The sequence below is a fragment of the Lethenteron reissneri genome, chromosome 39 (assembly GCF_015708825.2).
Source record: "Lethenteron reissneri isolate LAM-NWPU_2019-01 chromosome 39, ASM1570882v1, whole genome shotgun sequence".
Classification (NCBI taxonomy): domain Eukaryota; kingdom Metazoa; phylum Chordata; class Hyperoartia; order Petromyzontiformes; family Petromyzontidae; genus Lethenteron; species Lethenteron reissneri.
In genome coordinates this window covers 1,526,221-1,547,238 of record NC_083817.1, presented here as the reverse complement: position 1 = coordinate 1,547,238, position 21,018 = coordinate 1,526,221, and the positions used below count along the sequence as shown (strand labels likewise).

General features: G+C 47.6%; 1 protein-coding gene across 1 annotated transcript; it reads right to left on the bottom strand.

Moving 5' to 3' along the window:
* Nucleotides 1–3,978: 3,978 nt before the first annotated feature.
* On the bottom strand, nt 3,979–19,902 carry LOC133352010 (dynein light chain Tctex-type 4-like). Its single transcript, XM_061567706.1, has 7 exons — nt 19,487–19,902; nt 19,371–19,387; nt 12,916–13,068; nt 12,246–12,446; nt 11,226–11,300; nt 9,633–9,786; nt 3,979–8,660 (listed from the first exon to the last, which is right to left on the bottom strand). Exons 3-7 carry the CDS (start codon nt 13,039–13,041, stop codon nt 8,467–8,469), a joined length of 750 nt encoding a protein of 249 aa, XP_061423690.1. The 5' UTR covers nt 13,042–13,068; nt 19,371–19,387; nt 19,487–19,902; the 3' UTR covers nt 3,979–8,466.
* Nucleotides 19,903–21,018: the final 1,116 nt, after the last annotated feature.

The following is a 21,018-nucleotide window of genomic DNA, read 5'->3' as shown; positions in this document are numbered from 1 at the left end:
TATAGTGTAGTGTATAGTGTATAGTGTAGTGTATAGTGTAGTGTATAGTGTAGTGTATAGTGTAGTGTAGTGTATAGTGTAGTGTATAGTGTAGTGTATAGTGTAGTGTATAGTGTAGTGTATATTGTATAGTGTAGTGTAGTGTATAGTGTAGTGTATAGTGTAGTGTATAGTGTATAGTGTAGTGTATAGTGTAGTGTATAGTATAGTGTAGTGTATAGTGTAGTGTATAGTGTAGTGTATAGTGTAGTGTAGAGTATAGTGTAGTGTATAGTGTAGTGTGTAGTATAGTGTAGTGTATAGTGTAGTGTGTAGTGTATAGTGTAGTGTAGTGTATAGTAGTGTATACTGCTGCTGTATAGTGTAGTGTAGAGTATAGTGTAGTGTATAGTGTGTAGTGTAGTGTAGAGTATAGTGTGTAGTGTAGTGTATAGTGTAGTGTATAGTAGTGTATACTGCTGCTGTATAGTGTAGTGTATAGTATAGTGTATAGTGTAGTGTATAGTGTATAGTAGTGTATACTGCTGCTGTATAGTGTAGTGTATAGTGTATAGTATAGTGTATAGTGTAGTGTATAGTGTATAGTAGTGTATACTGCTGCTGTATAGTGTATAGTGTAATGTATAGTGTAGTGTATAGTGTAGTGTATAGTGTAGTGTATAGTGTATAGTAGTGTATGCTGCTGCTGTATAGTGTAGTGTAGAGTATAGTGTAGTGTATAGTGTAGTGTATAGTGTAGTGTATAGTGTAGTGTATAGTGTAGTGTATAGTGTAGTGTAGAGTATAGTATAGTGTATAGTGTATAGTATAGTGTATAGTGTAGTGTATAGTAGTGTATACTGCTGCTGCTGTATAGTGTATAGTGTAGTGTAGAGTATAGTGTAGTGTATAGTGTAGTGTATAGTGTATAGTAGTGTATACTGCTGCTGTATAGTGTATAGTGTAGTGTAGAGTATAGTGTAGTGTATAGTGTATAGTATAGTGTATAGTAGTGTATGCTGCTGCTGTATAGTGTATAGTGTAGTGTATAGTATAGTGTATAATAGTGTATACTGCTGCTGTATAGTGTATAGTGTAGTGTATAGTAGTGTATACTGCTGCTGCTGTATAGTGTGTAGTGTAGTGTATAGTGTAGTGTATAGTGTATAGTAGTGTATACTGCTGCTGTATAGTGTAGTGTATAGTGTAGTGTATAGTGTATAGTAGTGTATACTGCTGCTGTATAGTGTATAGTGTAGTGTATAGTGTAGTGTATAGTGTATAGTAGTGTATACTGCTGCTGTATAGTGTATAGTGTAGTGTATAGTGTAGTGTATACTGCTGCTGCTGTATAGTGTAGAGTATAGTGTATAGTGTAGTGTATAGTATATTGTATAGTGTATAGTATAGTGTATAGTGTAGTGTATAGTATAGTGTATAGTATAGTGTATAGTATAGTGTATAGTGTAGTGTATAGTATAGTGTATAATGTAGTAGTGAGTGAGTCTGCCACCACGACCCTCACCAGGACAAGCGGACTGAGACACGCACGAACCTTCCACTCTAAAATATCGCTCGTGACGGCTGAGTGCTCGACAGCCATTAGCGCCTTGGGTACATCATGCTCCTTGACCCATCCTGGCACACACCTCGACGAAAACACACAAAATAGTTTTGCGAAAACAAGCAACCTCCTCCTCCTCCTCGAGAGAGAGAGAGAGGTGCTGCTTTGCAACACAGCCCCGGCAACACATTATAGCCGCCAAAGTTGATTTAACCCCCTGCCGCTGTTGATGACATTGCAAACACGAAGCCCTCGCAGCGAGACTCGCTATGTTCATAAGGCGGTCGTCGGTCGGTCGTGCGTTCTCAAATCTGCTCCCTTCCCTTGTGCTGCTGCTGCTGCCACGGTCTTTAGTGCCGGTTGCTAAACAAAAACAAAGGGGGTCAGTGAAGGGTCGAGGGACGCCTCGAGTTGGAGCCTTGGCTGACTCTGGGAGTGTAGCAGCAGTAGGAGAATTGAGTCTTGCATCAAAACGTTTAGGATCTTCACTTTTAAAGATTGTTTTAACACGGCCAAATTCGATGAACGCGTCTTCGTGCCATCGACGTGAAGTCGCCAGATGGCAACGTGGGGCCGCTTTTGACAGGCGAAGGAGGCACGTGGTGCCACTGACGGCCTCTCGAATCCAAAACAAAAACACATTCGGCTCATCTGGCTTCTTTGTTGTGATTTTTGTTTTTCCTTTCTCAGATGAATTCCAACATCGGCAGCGCGCATCCCTCTCTGGCCCTCTCGTCTCATTCTCTCTCCCCTGTTGTGCAGAGCGGCAGAGAGAGAGAGAGCAGCAAACATCCAAAATCTGCGCCCTCCGCCGCCTCCAGCAACCACAGACGGCCCGCACAGCGAGTAGACTCATCCAGCAGTGGAGTGACAACAGCGCTCCCCGCACCGTGTGCGCGTTTGCTCTCGTCGTGTTTCCTGTCGGTGTGATTCCTACGTTTCTCACCTCGTGCGCATTTGCCCTGCGTATGCACACGGCATATGCGAGTGTGGTTTTTTTGTATGCATATCGAGTTGCAATCATTCCTTGGTTATATTTTTGGTGGACCAAAAATAAATATTTTCACGTCTCTAAGTTGTAAACTTTACGGCGGCGCAGTGATGCGGACACCGCGATGTAAACCCCGTGACCTCAGTTTAGTTCCTCGTCACGGGCAGCATCAGTGGAAAGTTCTGGGGTCACCAACCCACCACACGACTGACCAGTTTAGTGAAGTATGGTCTCGCGACCTCCGTGACCGACACGCTGTCGGGAGGTTTTCATCCAGCAGTAGACCGACGAGGGCTTTAAATTATTACTTTAAATGTAACAGTCACTATAAACACTGCTGCTATTTGTTGCCTGAGAAAACAACCCGAGCATTCAGCCAGCAAGCTTTCAAGGTCAATATTGTACATGGCCAGTGACGAAGCACGATCGACTTTGGCTGGCTTTGTACTTTCTCAGAGCTTGTCAACAAGCCATAGCAGAGTTCACATTCGTTTAACCTTGATTTATTTTTGCTCATCACATGCTCTTTCAATTTGTCTGGTATTGCCGCTACTTAGAGAGCACGCCCTCCTGACAAAAATTATATCATCTTTATAGGTCTCGCAGTCTTATTTATTTACATATTAATACTATTCGACTTTTCCCGTAAGTTCCCACTTGCCCATTCTTGTAACCTCTGCCAACTCCAATTAATCGCATTATTTGCCCGAATGCCAAACGGACACGTCAACATTATAGTAATTACCCACCCCGCGTGTTCCCCCCAAGACCCCCCTCCCCACATCGTTGCAGCAAGCCCCATGTACATCTACGGTTTAAATGTGAGCGACGTGCCGTGGTATGCATCTCGGCAGTTTACTTAAGACAGCGGTCTGGCATCCTCATGTAAGTCCCTTCGTGCGTCACTCTCAAGACGGCCACGCAGCCACACCAGCAGGGTACAGCAGCAGCAACAACAACAACATCAGGACACGTGGCGGCAACGAGACAACCTTGGACACCTCCTCACTGCCACCCCGGCTGTCGCAAGCCGCCACTCAGTGGCACAACTCGGTTCTAATTGTCATCGTTTTGTTTTGCTTTTTCCTCTTAGATTGCTCCTTTTGGGTGGAATCTCATCAGGCATAATTATCCCGTGTTAAGGGAACAGCTTCTGGACGTTTGACATGACGAACCGCTTCTCTGGGTCCCATTGATGGCTTCTTATCTCGCCTCTAATGCCCGAGTGTTGAGTTGTACATGACTCGGCAGTCAAACCAAATGGTGATATGGCTGTGAGAGATCAAATATGTTGAATTTAGTAATTAGGAAAAAAACTCGAATTTAATACGGATAGAATTGTTAATACAAATGTGAGGCTGCATACCCAAGTAAAAAAGAAAAAAAGAAAAATTAAGTTAGAATTATTGAGAATTTATTAAAATATGATTAACACAGTCGATGCGATTTTTTAAAATTTGTATTTGCGAATGAGCTTGAAAAAATACTTTATGACTCAGATATGATATACAATCCAGTTTAAGTTCTTAAAAAATACATCAATGAATGTCAGTAATGTTTGACGATATGTGTGGCTCAGAATTACTGTAGTTATCTGCATTGCAAACAATTATGTGAAAACAGGGTTATATACTTACATATACAGTTTATAAAAGCACGTGACGATATGAACTTTACAGGGAAAAAACAAACTCGCTGACATTAGGCGAATCCTTTTTATACAAATACAATCATTTTTGTTTGAAAAGTTTAGTAAATAGTATGGATAAATTATTATTTCTCTACAACACTGCCACCATCCACAGGAGTCTTCACATTGATGGCATATGACTGCCGCCACATTTCCAATACCTCTTCGAGCAAAACACGTGTCGGTACGAAATGGAAACTATAATTTAATTTTAAGCATTTTACTCTATTGCATAAAGTTATCGTCATGTAAATATGTTTGAACAACAATGGGGCAAACAATACACATGGTTAACATGTCCATACTTGTCAACCCCTTATCAGACCGTATTGGTCACCCCGTGCCCCTTATACATCTCAACGTTCATCCTACAAAGTCCCATCACAAGAGAGAAACACAAACAGACAGACATTTTTTGTGCCCGTATTAAAACGGCTGTACGCCGTATGGACCTGAAAACTCAATTTTCCTGTACAAGAAACCGGGTACACCGTATGGGGTCGACAGCCGTGGCTGGCCGCATGAGTGATGGCACTGGGGCCACTTACCTGGCCAAGCCAGAGTGTGAAACTTAAACGCGCTCACGTGACAGGCCGTTGAATGAAGCCAAAGCGTCCACCGGTGCACAGTTTTTCAATCTTGCAAATGCCGGAGTTATTGTTGGAAAGTCCGCTGTGTGTTTCGCAATCTAGCCGACGGCTGCCGAAACTCGAGTGATCGGTGTTTTCAATCTTGCATGGAACTATTCACCCACCCAGCGAATCCAGTGGCCAAAATTGTACAAACGATACCAAAAGTAAAAATACGATGGTAAAAATGAAGACAACCATTTTCGATTATTAAATCAAATCATGATCCCGGATTGTGGCAATTCGTCGAATCTCTGTGGTGTGAATCATCGCATGCCGATAATTTAGTTTTATTTTGTACATTGCTTTCACAAAAAACAAATGTCCCAAGGCACTGTACAATAAAAAACAGAATAACCTTACAAACAACCGTCCTTACAAAGAACTGTATAGACCGTTGCTGGGAACACCTAGAGCATTGCTGGCACCCGACGAAGGTTGAATTCATGTAACTCTGACCGCAGATGATTATTGTGGCAACTCTTTGAGGATTGAACACATTTCCAAGAATATTCTTAGCACTGCTCGACTGTCATTAAATCTTTAAACATCCAATAAATAAGACATCTACATTGAACCTTCTGTATCCATGTCGAATGGGGTTAAGTGGAGGATATTTCAAAATACATCGGAGGTCTTCAATCGAGACGCACTGAAAGCTGCCAATGTACTTAGAATACGTCCAGATTAAGCCCCAGGATAGCCACCAAACAAAGACGGTGGTCACCGCATCGCGCGCCTTTCAGATGCGGTGCTCTTGCGGCCGTCTGGAACGCTCTTCGTTCCGATATTAGGAAGACACTGGAGCTTTGCACTTTTAAATCTAGAGTGAAAACTCATTTCTTTAGAACTGCGTTTTGTGTTTAGTTTGTTGTCCTTACAATGCAACTCCGATTAGCACGGTTGGCTGCGTACGGTGCGAAAATAATTTCAACGTACGCAACATTGAATTTGGCTCGCAGCCACATGAGACGCACCTCTTTACAATGGCCTGCAAATGACATCCATCACTGCAATAACTTTGGGCGCAGTAATCGGGTACTAGAGGGGAATATGTTTTATCTGGCAACAACATTGCTTCTCATTTAAATCGCGCGGTCACGTCTGAGGTGTGTGTTCATGTGTGGCCCACGAAAGGTATTTGAAGGTCCTGTTTGGCACTTAACAAAAAGAAAATCTCTGCCCGAGAGCCAATGCCCGAGGCGAGCAAGATATTTGTTCTCGAGAGAAGATGGAGATGATCAAGAGGCGTCGCGTGCTCAGGTTGAATTGTGAGGCCGACCTGCAACGGGCAGCTGAGCGACCAGATTACACACTCTCTCAGCAGTGACGCAGACCGTTGGGTCCAGGTGACTGTCGAGGGGCGAGAGAGCCCCCATTGTTCAAGTGACTCTCACACTCCACGTGACGCCCTTTGATGCCCCCTGCTCGAAGTCTTGACCCTCGTGGGTTTCCTGTAAGTGCAGCTCGTGGAAGCCTCTTAAACATACCTGGATGAGTACAAGGCCCTCTGAGCTCAGTTATTCGCGCAGTAGTGTTGGGCGGTAAATTTTGATGATGATGATGACGAATATCTAGCCTGCTCTCTTAAGCAGCGGTGCGTTGGTTCTGGCTGCTGCTTCACTGGTGGCAGATGTCCCACCTGTTTATAAACGTTGTCATAACGCTCTAAATTGCAGTGAATGGTTGAATAATTCGCAGCCCTATGTCAATCCAGTGCTGGACTAAGGTCGCCTCATGCTGTATCGGTCACGAAGGTTGTTTGTCTTCACCTCACTGGCCAATGTGTGAAAGGGGAAACCTGGGATCAGTTCCAATATCTTCCACTACTGATGTCAGCTGTGGCCAGGAATCAAACTCGGGTAGCCGAACCCACGGCAAAGCGTGCCAACCCCTGTGCCACCATCTCAACCCAACATTTCTCAATAGTAACATAATTGATTGACACTTTGTATAAGTTGCCCGTCAGGACGTTGATCTGGTCGTGCACTTTTGGAAATGGTCAAAGCAAGCCCATGGGTTCACATGTTAGGCTCCATGTATTTTTTTGAGCTTTGTTACACAACAAATTACTTGGATACGGTTCGAGTACATGGGAATTATTTTTGGAGTAGACATCACAAATCTGGTGGGGAAACTTTCACAAGTGGGTTTGGCCCATCGTTGTTCCGCCCTATCCCCCAACCTCGGATTAGCACGGCTGCCTACGTACGGTGCGAAATAAGTTCAACATACATACATCCCTCTCTCTGGAGTCCCACACAATGTCCCGGTTGGGTGACGTTTGAAGTCAATGCGGAGCAGACGGAAAATAAAGCCACTTCCATTTTGCCCGATTCGATTCTCTTGACGGCCACCGAGAGGCCAAGCGCCAAGAGCTCTGAAAAACCTTCAGAATCAGAACATTTATACCAAAGGAATCCGATGAGCTATAAAGCTCTTTTCACAGATGTGCAGGAGGTAACCGTCACCTAGCAGCGGGTCCAGGACGGTGCATATCACCGTATGGGCTCACAGTCGGGGTCAGGCAGTGCTCACGAGACCCTGGCCGAGAGCTACCGATGGACCAGAGCCACCAGGGAGAGTTGGCATTGTGGGCATCAGGGGTGTAAACAATTCCATCCTGTCCCCCGTTTCCCCGCCCCTAGCCCCCACCATGATCTGATGAATTGTCACGATTTGAGAACGCAATTCTCTTGATCTGTCATGTTTGTTCTGTTTCATTCGTGTCATTGGCCTCAATCTTAACTCAACCTATCATTTGCAATCAAATGCAAATTTCACGAGTTGTGAATGTTTCTATGCCGTGCAACATAAGCGCAGGGATAGATTTTAATTGATGGATCTTGTCATCATGATGCAAGTGCTGGTTTCACAGCGTGAAGAGCGGTGTCCTGGTAGTTATTGGGATGACCAACAAGTCGAGGCAGCCATGCTTTGGCCTTCCCGCCCACGCTCACAACGAAAATTCATAACTCAGCCTAAGCAAGTTGAACCACCCTAAAAAAGTGCCTCTTGAGCGTTGTGTCGAGATCATCTGTGGGGAGACTGTGGCCGATTTTGATCTCTCCACCCCCTCACGCCCTGTGCTGGATTTTGCAGATTCCTATTTATCCCTGCAGTTAGATCAGACTAAAAGAAAATATTTGTTTATACGTACGTGCGTGTGTGTTTTAACAAGATGACAAAGCGACTCTCGGTCTGTTGACAGATACCCGAGACCCGGTCGCAGACCCTCCACAATGTTGCAGGCTCACCGCCCTGACACGCGCGGCGTTGTCCGCGACGCCACCGATCGCTCGCGTGCGACGAGCGCATCGACAGCCTCGACCACGCACCCCCGATGCCAACCCCCGCACCCTTCCTACTTGCGCTCAGACACGGACGACCGCGCACGATCGCTGCCACCGTGCAAAACGACCCGGACGACGCTCCTTCCTTCCCACGCTGGCACCGCGATTCACGGCCGATGATGTCGCGCAAAGTAGGGAGGGGTGGGGGGGGGCACCGATCGGTGAATCCCACGCACCAGCGCACGCCACGGACGTGACGTTCGCGGCGACGGGGATTTCGTTTGGAGCCCGGGGTGGCAGGGAGACGGCGCCGGCGGCCGTCACTCGTAGTAAACGCCGAAGATGGTCGCGACGCAGAAGCGCGCCCCGCGGCGGTAGTGGTGGGAGGCGAAGGCGTCGGCGGCCGGGTCCCAGAGGCAGCGGCTCGCCACCACCACCTGCTCGCGCTCCCAGCTGCCCAGCGTCACGCTCACGATCAGCTTGTAGCGCGTGGGGGTCTGCTCCTTGGCGCGAGCTGTGCGGGGGGAGGGGGAGACGCGGCGTGCAGAGGGGGAGCTCCGATTGGAACGCTTGGACGCCTCGGCGTGGCGAGAGCGCATCTCGTCTCGACCATTCACAATGCCCTGCTGCAGTTCAACCAAGGGTACCCCCGGTGGCAGCTGCCCCTGTATGTTGACTCGAGCAAGGGCCAGACAAGTTTAACCCGGCGACAAGATCCTGAATGTCACAAATGCTTTTGAGGGTGGCAATGGGGCTTCCTTCGAGAAACTGGGACTGTTTTTGGTCCAACCGGGATATCTGGCAGCGTTAATTGTTGGAGTTAATTTGTGTGAATGCCACATCTACACCGTAACGTGGCAACGGTGTCCCCCTTTGATCCACCGAACCAGTTGGATGCAAAAGTGAAAGGTGTGTCACGAGCGCTTGCCACAAATGAGCAACAACGCCTTGCTGATCTTGTCACGGAGCGTAAACCATCACGCGAACTCCGGTTACCGTCGCAGCGGCTTTTGGATAGCCATTAAACAAGGACGGTAACTACATTGCGCGCTTTCAGATGCACTTCTGTGGCCGTCTGGAACGCTCTTCCTTCCGATATTCAGAAGCCACTGGAGCTGTGAACTTTAAAATCATCTAGAACTGAATCTTGATTTGAAGCTTTCGTGACTGCAGGAATCCATACTCTTTGGTTCCTTCGGTATAGTCACGTAGGTAGAAATAAAATGAAACAAATCACGACGACCGCTTGTGTTGCGATCGAAACGTCGTGAATTTGTTTCATTTTATTTCTAACTTCATGGACTTTACCAAAAGAACCAAAGAGTAATCTAGAACTGCTTTTCGTGTTCAGTCTGTTGTCCCTAGCCCCGCACCTCCGACGAGCACTGTTGGTTACGTACGGTGCCAAAGAAGTTCAACACACACACACACACGGTACATACAGCACATAACACGCAACGCTCGCCATCGGCCGTGGGCGCTGTACCTTTGATCTCCTCGCTGAGCAGCGGCGCGAGGCGAGCGCAGGCGGCCGCGTCGAGGGCCTCTCCCCCCCCCAGGTGCCGAGTCAGCGTCTCCTCCAGCAGGCGCTCCAGGCGCTCCACGGGAAAGCTCTCGTGGCCGGCCCCAGCCGAGCCACCCTGGACAAAAGAGACGGGAGGTTATGATTTGACTTGCTTATTATCACGCTTGCTTACCCCGGGAAAACCTCACTCGGTCTCAAGGCTCTTTGCGGGAGCGTCCTGCCAAGTTTTCAGTAGCAGGAGGCGATGCTGCTGCTGCTGCTACGTATAATCCCTATTTGAGTAGTGTGCAGGTACATGTTCAGAATTGGGATGTTTGGCCACCACCAGTGACCTTGTACAGGCAGACCTCGCTGAGCGTGAACCCCGTACAATGCTGATTCAATTATGGCGCTCTTTGGCCCGGGGAATTTTTTTACAACAAAAAAATTAACTCTGAATATCTAAATGGTGCTTACGAGTGAGCGATGGTCCGGGAGGACGTAGCCGGCCCATCGTTCGCTCAGCCAATGGGAGCGACGCACACCGAGGCAACTGAACCCCACCCCCGAAATTCGATTAGCGCGACTCACGGTGGGTATATGTGTGTTTGTGGAACTTCTTTCGCACCGTATATAGGCAATCGTGCTAATCGGAGGTGCGAGAATGGGAATGATTACACACGCAAAAGCAAGAAAATAGATTTCCCCCCCAATGTTATTAGAATCGTACGTTTAGCCAGGTGAGAACTCACGAGACCAGGACAAAGTCTAAGGGTTGACCTAAAAGAAACTTCACGACAGATTTTGACTGAGGGCATCGCTCAGACCCGGATTGGGTTTTCGTGATGCCATGCTGAACAGTGCACAGGACTGGTTCTGATATCACTCCACACCGATGTTCGTAGCCATGGCCTCAAATAAATTTCAAGTCTCCAGGTTCACAGCGCAGGTGCGCAAGCTCCTTCAAGTCAATATGCTTCAATTACAGAGAGCCCGCAGAGAGAACACAATTCCCAATCTGCAATCGGTGGTTTCGTGAAAAGCGTTGAAACAATAACAGTGCACGCGCCACTCGAGTGAGAGGATCTCGGCTCCACTTACACCTTACGCTGCGCGTAATTACCCTTGCCGAGTATTTAATGCGCTAAGCTCACGGGGTTCTTCACGTCTGTGGTTATGCCCTTGAACACATCAACAAGCGAAGTGTCTCATGCAGAGAAGAATGTCTGTTGTTGTTCCTGGGTTTTTTTTTAATACATACATTATTGCAAAGTATATTGGTCTATAATGTCCATTTGTACGTAAATTAATATTTTGATAATGTTCAACAGTAGGACTAGGGTGCATGTGGACTTTCAACCACCAAACCCTCACGATCTTCCAGTACATGGGAAATTACATTGACCGCATTATTCATTGTAAAACTTCCAACTCTGAATGTCCTAACATTCACATGAAAGTTGGTCCGATCCGCGGCCAGGGCTGAGCCCAATCTGGGCCACCCTTCACCTCGCACCAGGGCCCATGCCGTCCCCACTGCCACCCTGCCCCTCCGTGCCTCCTCGCGGAGTTTACCTCTGCCCCATGGTCGCCCGTGCCCGCTCGCCCCTCCATCTGCTTCCTCTCTGCGATCCTCTGCGCCGTCTTCGCCTGCCGGGGGGACCCAGAGGTGCAGGGTGAGTGCCGACTGAACCCTCGCCGGGGGAATTACCCCGCGAGTTGTAGATTCATTGCAAGAGCTTTGTTTCGATTTAAAGCTTTTGTGACTGCAGGGATTCATCTTCTTGGTTCTTTCGGTAAAGTCACGTAGAATGGAAATAATAAAATAATAAAAATAAAACATAATAAAATAATTCTCACGACGTTTCGGCCACAATGCAAGCAGCCGTCCTCAGGTGGAGGCCGAAACGTCGTGAGAATTATTTTATTATGTTTTATTTTTATTATTTTATTATTTCCATTCTACGTGACTTTACCGAAAGAACCAAGAAGAAGAGCTTAGTTGTTCCGCTTCATTTCTTGAAAAGCAAACGTTGCACGACGATGAGCAACGCACCAAGAATCCACGAGAGAAAAATCCCCATTTGCGAAATGCGAGAGTGTTTATTGACCGTGGCGTCACTTGTCCTGCACGGCAGCGTTCGAGAGCGATTGCGAATGCCCACTCCAGACATCTGTTTACGGGCGGGTGAAATATATTATTCAAATCCTTAACTGATATTTATTTATTGCAAGATCTTTCACATCATCTGCGTTGAGATCATCGAACGATGTTTGTACTTCATTCAGCTTTTAATGAAAGGACCGAAGGCCAGACGATGCGCAGCTCGCGGTGCGCACGGCGGCAGGGGCGAGACGGCTGAGGGAGTGCGCGCGTGTGTGTAAAGAGTTGGGACGACACGCCATACACGTCGATTAATCGGCTACAATTATCATCGACTTCTTTCATGGGAAAATAATGCGAGCGGGCCGTGCTGCTCACGGACGCGAGACCAAGTCCAGCACGACATTTTGTAATTTCATTTTGACAGACGCACGCACACACGCACGGACGTATCCACGTACATGGCCCGTGTGTTTAAAATCCGCGAGCACCTTGAGGTTCCTGGTGAAGCGGCGTGCGGTGATGAGGCCGCGCAGGCTGAAAGGCGCCACGGAGCCGCGAGGGAGCACGGCGTGGCCGGGGATCGCGGCGGTGGCGGCGGCGGTGGAGGCGGCGTGGCCAGGAGGGGATTCGCGCTGCGCGGCCGGCATCGGTGCCTTCCTGCGGTTGCCCGGCACGGCTACGGGCGACGCCTGCGCGGAGAGGGGGGCGGCAGGTGTTGCTTCGCGCGCTGGGGGGCGGGCGGGCGAGCGAGCGAGCGCCGTGCGTAATCTGCAAGCGGAGTCTCAACAACGGTGTCTCGAGTGAAGTAGTTGTTCGACCGTGGCAGCGAAATATGGATGAATCTACGCGTTCGACGTTGTTTATGGCACCCGCTCTCCCGGTCCGTCGCTGCGTTAAAGGCGACGACGTCGCGGATCGGCAGAATGTGCGGAGTTGAGTCAGAAGGATCTTGTCCTGAAGATCCCCGACGTAGTTTCAAATGACACGTCACAAATACAATTGCTGCTAAATTTGTCTGTGAGAACTGTACCTCGACACCACGTGACAAGTGCATTTATTTTGCCACGTTGGGTGGTGGAGGGTCTGAACGACACAAATTTGACCAGATCATGACGCGGACCAAATCAACGGTGAATGGCGAGTGACGACGACGTCTACCTGGGCAGGCTTGGGCGAGCCATGCTCCCTGGCCTTGTGGTTGTTGGTGGGGACTGGACTGGGGTGCACTGCAGGAGCCGTCCCCCTCGGGGGAAGAGGAACCGGGCTCCCAGCGTCCTTCACCATGAGAACACACGCACCGCTCCCCGCCGCCTGCATGCACCACGCACACAAACAACAAAGATCCCCCGTTTAGCCTGAACAGACTGTAGGGGCAAGTGCTGATAGCGAGCAACCTACGAAGGCCGGCACGGCACACGAGGGGGTGGGGGGCCAGCACCAAGCCCCACCGCCTTTGTCTCCCCAGTGGCGATGTTTACGCTCCAGGTTCAGACAATCGTCACCTGTGTTAGCCGTGAGCGGGAATCGAACTCGGGTCGCCGGGTTCGTAGCGCGGTGGGCTAACCGCTTCACCACCACTCCCCATGAACACGCACACACACGCACACACGAGCTAACGACCAAACATCCGTGTTGCAAAATGTGCATGCATAATGTACGTTGACTACCCTATGAATAACCTAACCGGCAATGGATACGCATTGTGATTTAGATGTAATTATTAATCCCCCTCCACTTCGCCCGTGCTGGGTTCACAAGTGATGTCATCAGAATCTACCCCTTCTATTTAAGGAACGAAACAGGAGGACTTCTCCACAATTCTGGCTGTCGCCTGATGAAGCTAGTTGTAATTACTGACGAAACGTCGTATTTAGATTGTGAATGCTGTGGCTTAGTTCTCCAACACACCGGTGTGCTGTACTAGTGACGAATTGGCCACGTTCTGTTTACGTGACAAATCTTACTAGTTGACTGTGTCGGGTGGTGGCGGGTTTAACGACACATTCATATTTACACGATCTAACCCAACCCCCCCCCCCTCTATTATCCGCGTTTATCTCGGCAATTCTACTCGTGGTACCCTTTCGTGTTACCCTTATGTGTTACCCATCACGTGTTACCCCTACGGCTAGCTTGAACGTGGATAAGAGGATGAATGCGCTGCTACTCATGGATGATCTCCCTAATCTGTAGATTGGTAAGGGGTAACAGAAGGCGTCAACTCGGAGCTGAGCAGACAACAGGAAGAGCCGTACGAGGACTGCGCAGGCTGATGGCTTCAGGATAATGTTGCGAATCAGACAAAAACAATTACTTGGGAAAATACAGGGCACTGTGATGTAGTCTAATTAACGCTGCAGTGATTGTACCACGTGGGGTTTGGGGGGAGCTGAACATCGGCCTCTTTCTGCAAATGTCCAACCACTCCGATGCGGCTTGCCAGCTGTGTGCTGTCGCCCCCATCGCAGCGACGATGAGAATAAGAAGAAGAAAAAATTAACCCGTAAAAACAAAGTTTTTCACTATAAATCCTTTATATGCGTGGCGGCTCGAGTCCTCTCGTCCTCTGGCTTGAGATGGCTGCCACCTATGAGTCAAATGATTGTCTGCCACAATTAAGCAATTGGTAATTAAATATTTATTTATGTTTCCCTAAACAGTGTAAAATTGTGGAAAAAAATTTTCACGAAAATTAATTGTCACGCACAACGAGTCTGTGTGCAAAATGTCAGCTCGATTGGATCACGGGAAGTGGGTTAAAAAACGACCGAAAGATTTGCACGGTCCTAAGCAAGCAAGCAAGCACGCAAGCACACAAGCAAGCAAGCAAGTGAACTTAATATAAAGGATTTAAAAAGCCCACAACAGCTTCAAGAACATTCATTCGGAACGGAGCCATTCACCTCTTACCCCCCCCCATTCCATTCCAATTCCGTCGAGAATCGCAACCCCAGGGAAAGCTTCTAGGAAGTTGGTGCCATTGACTCCAATGTCAATGACCCCACGGTGTGGAGAGCTAAACGCGCCGCTCTGGGTTTCCTAAGCAACGAGATTATTCGACGGTCTGAGCCGAGTGTTTACACCCTTTCACCGCCACATAAAGCTGCCGACTCCAAGTCAAAACGTTGCTTTTGTTGAGAACGCGTGGGGCTCGTGGAATGAAGGAAGCCGGCGTGGCCTCTCACCCACCGCTCCCAGTCACGACCCTGACGCCCAGTCAGGACACTTGCCGCTTTCCCAACACGTACGTTGTCGACTTTGGAATTCCGAATTCTTAAAATGCGGAAGACTCACTCCTCTATTCCAATATCTGCCGAAATGTCTGTCCCACTGATGCAGTTCACGAAGGATGATTATTATGGATAGCCGAGTAAAGTGCTCAGACCACTTGGCCCTGCTGAAGCTGGTGAGCCGGCTTAGATTTTCTGTGGCTGTTAACGTCAGTGGCTGAGTGAAATTGAACCAGTCTTGGGCCACCCTCGCCTTGACCAAGCCGCACCGACGACCAGCGTGGTGAAGTATGGTCGACCGACTCCCCATCCGTGTCACGGCGTGGTGAGGACTTCATCCGTCAGTAGGTTTACAAAGGGCTGTAAATTATAATGATTGTTACTACCGTGTTTGCGTTGTGTACAAAGAAGCATGGATTTACATTTGCGAACATTTTACAAAATACTGTGAAACTATTTAATATCTCCACTGAGAAAGCTAAATAATTAAAACCACTAAGCCATATAGCCCGTGCTATTTTGACGAGGTTTATGATCTCACAACGATGTCTGCGTCGCCAATGCAACGAATACCCAATTTGAATACGCAGACAATATATATTACAAACTCTATGTGTGTACACTGCACGGGTGTGCTTTGTTGCCCACACGTTCCGTGAAAGTGGCAGCTTGTGTCTATACTCTGTGCGTCGAGTGCGACACACATCTGTGCGGTGGGCACACAAAGACAAAGATCCCCCGTGTAGCGGAGGTAGAATGTCGGGGCAAGTGCTGTTAGTGAGCACCTATGAAGGCCGGAACGGCAAACGAGGGGGTTAGTGGCCAGCACCACGCCCGGCCGCCTTTGTCTCTCCAGTGGCGATGTTATTACACATAGCACCAGGTACTCAATTGAGGCTGAGTTGACCTAGGGGAAATCTAGGACCGGTTCATAAAATCGTTACTGGTGTTGGTCGGGAGCCGGAGTCGAACTCGGGTCGCCGGGTTCATAGCGAGGCACGCTAACCGCTACACCACTGCTCCCCGATGGGCACACACACTCTCACACTCTCACTCACACTCACTCACTCACACATTCACTCACTCACACACACTCTCACTCACACTCTCACTTACACACTCACTCACACACTCTCACTCACACACTCTCACACACTCACTCACACACAGACTCAGTCACACACTCACTCGCACATTCTCACATACACACTCTCACACACACTCTCACTCACACACACTCTCACACACTCACTCACACACAGACTCAGTCACACACTCACTCACACATTCTCACATACACACTCTCACACACACTCTCACTCACACACACTCTCACACACTCACTCACACACAGACTCAGTCACACACTCACTCACACATTCTCACATCACTCACACACACACTCTCACACACACTCTCACTCACACACACTCTCACACACTCACTCACACACAGACTCAGTCACACACTCACACACACATTCTCACATCACTTACACACACTCACACACTCTCACACACTCACTCACACACTCACTCACATTCTCACATCACTCACACTCACTCACACACTCACTCACACACTCACACACACATTCTCAAATCACTTACACACACTCACACACTGCTCACACTCCCCGTGTTTGCCAGCTCGTTACGTGGCAACCCGCAAACTGGCGTCTCGTCGCAAGTTATCGATTTTATCTTTTGTAAACTAAACCAGCGACGGGCAATGCCTGCGGCTGCTTGGTCTGCCCCTCACACGGGCAACGTCTGAAATGGAAAACAAAAATCCACGGTGCGTGTCTGTGCCGTGTGTGTCTGGGTTCACATCCAGTTGACAAGAGAGTTAGAGACACCTATGTTGGAGCCAAAAGAGATATTCTGGCTCACAAAGACATGTTTGTAAATCTGAATCTTTGCTTCCTATATGCGACGCTTAGCCAACGCGGGAGAGAGATGTGTGGGAGTTTTAGAGAGTTAGAGGGGGCATCATATGTTTGCCGAGAGGAATCCAGGAGAGGATCTGCCTGCAGAATAGACGGAAATTGCAGGGCCCAACAGAGATGCGGCTGCTCAAGGAGTATTGCACAGTTTTGCCCAAAGTAGCCGAACACATCAGAGATCGGTGGCTTGAGGTGGCACGGCGATTCGAGCGCTGCACCGCGCACCCCGTCACCTGGATTCATTCAATTCCCGGCCACGGCTAACATCGGTGGCGAGTGATATCTGAACGGGTTCCGCAAGCCCGTGCATCCCACCTCCCTTACGTACTGACAGCACAACTAAATATTCTGATTCTGAGTGTCATCGGGAATCGCCCGCACCCCCCCGCTCCCCGTGCCAGTGGATTTGAAAAAAGTGTTGTAGATTATAACGGTGTGTTTATCTGCTCTCTCCCCTCGTCCTCATGATGAATGTATCTGTCATTGTGTTGACTCGCAAACCTGGTTACACAAATAAACTAAAACTAACTGTGTGGTAACTGGACAGCATCTATAATGCTTTATTGTTTTGACTCTTGACTGCATGTACCCCACGCGCGTTTTCCATTCATTGTGAAAACTACCTAATACAAGGAATGCTTTCACTTTGTCCATATTCTTTCACGGTAAAATGTGCAGCAGCGTTAGTCTGCATTGAAATTTGCGGGGCAGTTCAGCTTCGGTTGGACGTACATGTGACACTAATGGGTCTGTTAACGGAAATCCCTGAAACTCGGTTTCACATTGGTATTTATTTTACCAATTCGCACTTGCTGTTCAAACAGCAATTACAGCCGTGCAATATAAACGCGGCATACAGATTAACAACACTTCGAGAGAATGTTATTTAGTTAAATAAAATGTCAGTCCAAGATAATGTTTTTCACGAGTGCGTGTCAATAAATAAATGTGCCAAGAGGAATCTGTTGATGTTTATTTTATAGAATAATTTCATCGTATCTCATTAAAACTTGATTAAAATGCAATCAATTCGGATTCTCTGAAGGTAGTGACTTTGTATGACAATTTGCCCCCTTTGTAGATTATTACCTGGGAGAGCTACGCCGCTTACATTTGAGAGTGAGCGTTATTTGTAAAGTACAGTGTTGTGTTTAATCACCAGGTAAGAGCCAGTTGAGACCACAAGTCTGTGTTCCAGTCGCAACCGTACACAAACACAAGAGCAGACAGAGGGGAAGGTGTAGATGTAACAGCAAAAGCGAACGAAATGAAAACTTCAAGTGAAAAAAATATCCTATACTCAAAAAATATTATTAAAGTCCGTGATTAAATTGTGCGATGTACGAGTTCAATTGCATTCAGCGTCTCTGGGTAGCCTGGCGCGTTTTAGTCGTATCGAGGTTGGTCGATGAATTCCCACGGATGTTTGTGATAATTTCTCTTCATCATTTCCAAAGTGCAACATACGCCTGGAGAGTGCACGTTAAAGACCGTGCACCGCTAAGGTCGTTCAGGTAGGTCAAGTGTCATAGCTCAAAATACACTTCTAAAATGACCAAATGTAGTCAAATACAAATAACCGCGTGTACCCCACAGTTCCATATCTCCCGTGCGAAATAGAAAACTGGCCCTTACTTGGTTAAAGGACACGAGATGTCATATTTCACGTGGATCTTGACTTAAAGCTTTCGTGACTGCAGGAATTCATATTCTTGGGTCTTTCGGTAAAGTCACGTAGATAGGTTCAAAGAAAATAACAAAAAATAAGGAAAATTACGACATTTCGAAAATAACAAAAAATTACGTTTCGATCAAAACGTCGTAGTTTTTGTTGTTATTTCTTTGAACCTATCGACGTGACTTTACCGCAAGACCCAAGAACATTTCACGTGGATGTTTGCTCTAAACCTTTATCATTCAATCAATAGTCTTAACACTGCAATGAAATAATTCAGTAAAATATATAACTAATGAGGATATAAAAAATATTCCCTGTTTGTCATTAATAATAATTAAAAAATCATTTATAATAAATGACATTTCGTAACGGTCAGCAATGGCGTCGCATGCTTTGACGCAACGCGGTCATCAGACGCAATCTTAAAATGCATTTATCAACAGGAGACGAAAGACGTGTACATGTTTATTATTATTCCTATTAAATATCGCAAATTACTTATTCAAAGAACATCATCTACTTGAGTAAATGTGTGAATTGGAACCCCGGTATAAGTCGAAAAGGACAGTTTAATGAATAATTATATATTACAGACTAGTTCACAACATTATTAAATGCTTATCCTGGACACAGTGAACATGTGCTGGATTAAAATATGAAGCTTAATAATGAAGAATGTTACAACAGGAGATTCCTTGCCCAAGCTGTAAGAACCCCACACTTAATCCCATCACTTGTCAGGAGGTAGCATTCACCTTACCTGTCGCACAAACAGCTCTGCACTCAACTAGCGGGTTAAAACAATAACAACGGTAAGTTTGCGACAAATTAAAAACAACGTAGCATCTTCTTATTCTTCTTCCAAAGACCAGTTACCGTTTAAATGAAACACTCTCTCTCTCTCTAGCAGGTTGGCTGAGTATGTGGCGCGTTTTCACAATCACAGCATCCCAGCACCGCCCTCTCTTGATATATATAGGCACGCACACACACACCTAGCACGTGACACTCTCCACGGAGGGCACACACACACACCCACCCCCCACTGCAGAGAGTAAATGTTGAAGTCGCCACCACAGAGAACAACACTCAACTTGACTTCAGGGAATCTCAGAACGGCCGGGCGACGACATCAGGTATCATGCGTGGCCCTAACAGGAATAGGATTAGCACGGTTAGCTGCGTGCCGTGCGAAATAAATTCAACACATAGGTACAGCAGCGAAGGTCAAGATGTCATCATGGTCAATGCCGCTGATGCCCCCACATGTTGCCAAGGCGTCTTTCTTGCTCTGACATACCATAGACCATCCAGGTCTGCTCTTACAGTCTCCCACCATATGGATCCTGGTCTTACAACGCAGTTACCCATCACAGAAGTCGCACCCAACGGCCTTGTGCCTGAGTGCATCCTGCAATGCTTCTATTGTGAGCTGCGTACCCTGTACTTCCATGAACTGACCAGCATCCTCCATATGCTTAATTCGGTTCCGATCAGTTTCCCGAAAGAATTTCTCAAGCACGTGGCGCGAAACGTCGGACGTGCCGAATCACGCACGGTACGGCGGCAAGACGCATCGGAGAGCTGCGTCTTCCCGAGGGCCTAGGCAGCAACACTCGGTAGGCGATCTGCTTGCCACATCGTCCGGGATGGAGACAGCGGTTGGATTTTTGCCAGACGCGTGATGGAGACCCGTAAACATTTGGCCACTTAAACATTCTGCCCAGGGATAGTTGTAGGTCGGATCAACCTCACTCGCTCACGCCCCACGGGTCGTGAGTGGTGGCGACTCCACACGTTTGGAGCCGCAGTTGAGAACCCCTTTGCGTGAACAGTTCTTGCTGCAAGTACGTATCACTTGGCGGTAGCGGATCGATGTTGATTCATAATTCAATCGCCGATGATCAACATCACCTTGGGGTCGTGCACGATATCATCAGATCGTCAGATGTGGGCGGTGACGTGGCCCTGCCGAGTAACACGTGCGCCGTTTGTTGCAGACGATCGCGGTTCTAATACAGCAGGCCGCCCTGGTTATTACTGCAAGTGTATTAACTGTAAAATACGCGCCGTCTGCTTCACGGTACGTATGTATGTTGAACTTCTTTGCCACCGTACGTAGCCGACTGTGCTAATCGGAGGTGCTGGAGAAGAAGAACCAACAGTGGACGTAAAATATTCCCCGAAGTCATTCGAAATTAATATGCCATTGTGCTGGCATGATGGTAAAACATTGGCTACATTCGAAATATTACATTCAAATTACTCGGTTGGAATGACACATAGCAACCATCACCCACGACTAGGAATACTGTGCACCGTGTCTGTGAAGCAGAGCGCGTCCACGATAGCCTTGCATTATAAGAATGATGCGACTTACCAAACGTACTAATATTATTGTTACAAGA

Bases quoted from the DNA above. Each gene is read 5' to 3' on its own strand.
- LOC133352010 (XM_061567706.1), bottom strand. From the start codon at position 13,041: ATGGTGAAGGACGCTGGGAGCCCGGTTCCTCTTCCCCCGAGGGGGACG. The intron at 12,447-12,915 runs GTAGACGTCGTC...CTCTCCGCGCAG, and splicing joins GCTCGCCCAAGCCTGCCCAG to GCGTCGCCCGTAGCCGTGCC. The intron at 11,301-12,245 runs GTGCTCGCGGAT...TCCCCCCGGCAG, and splicing joins GCTTCACCAGGAACCTCAAG to GCGAAGACGGCGCAGAGGAT.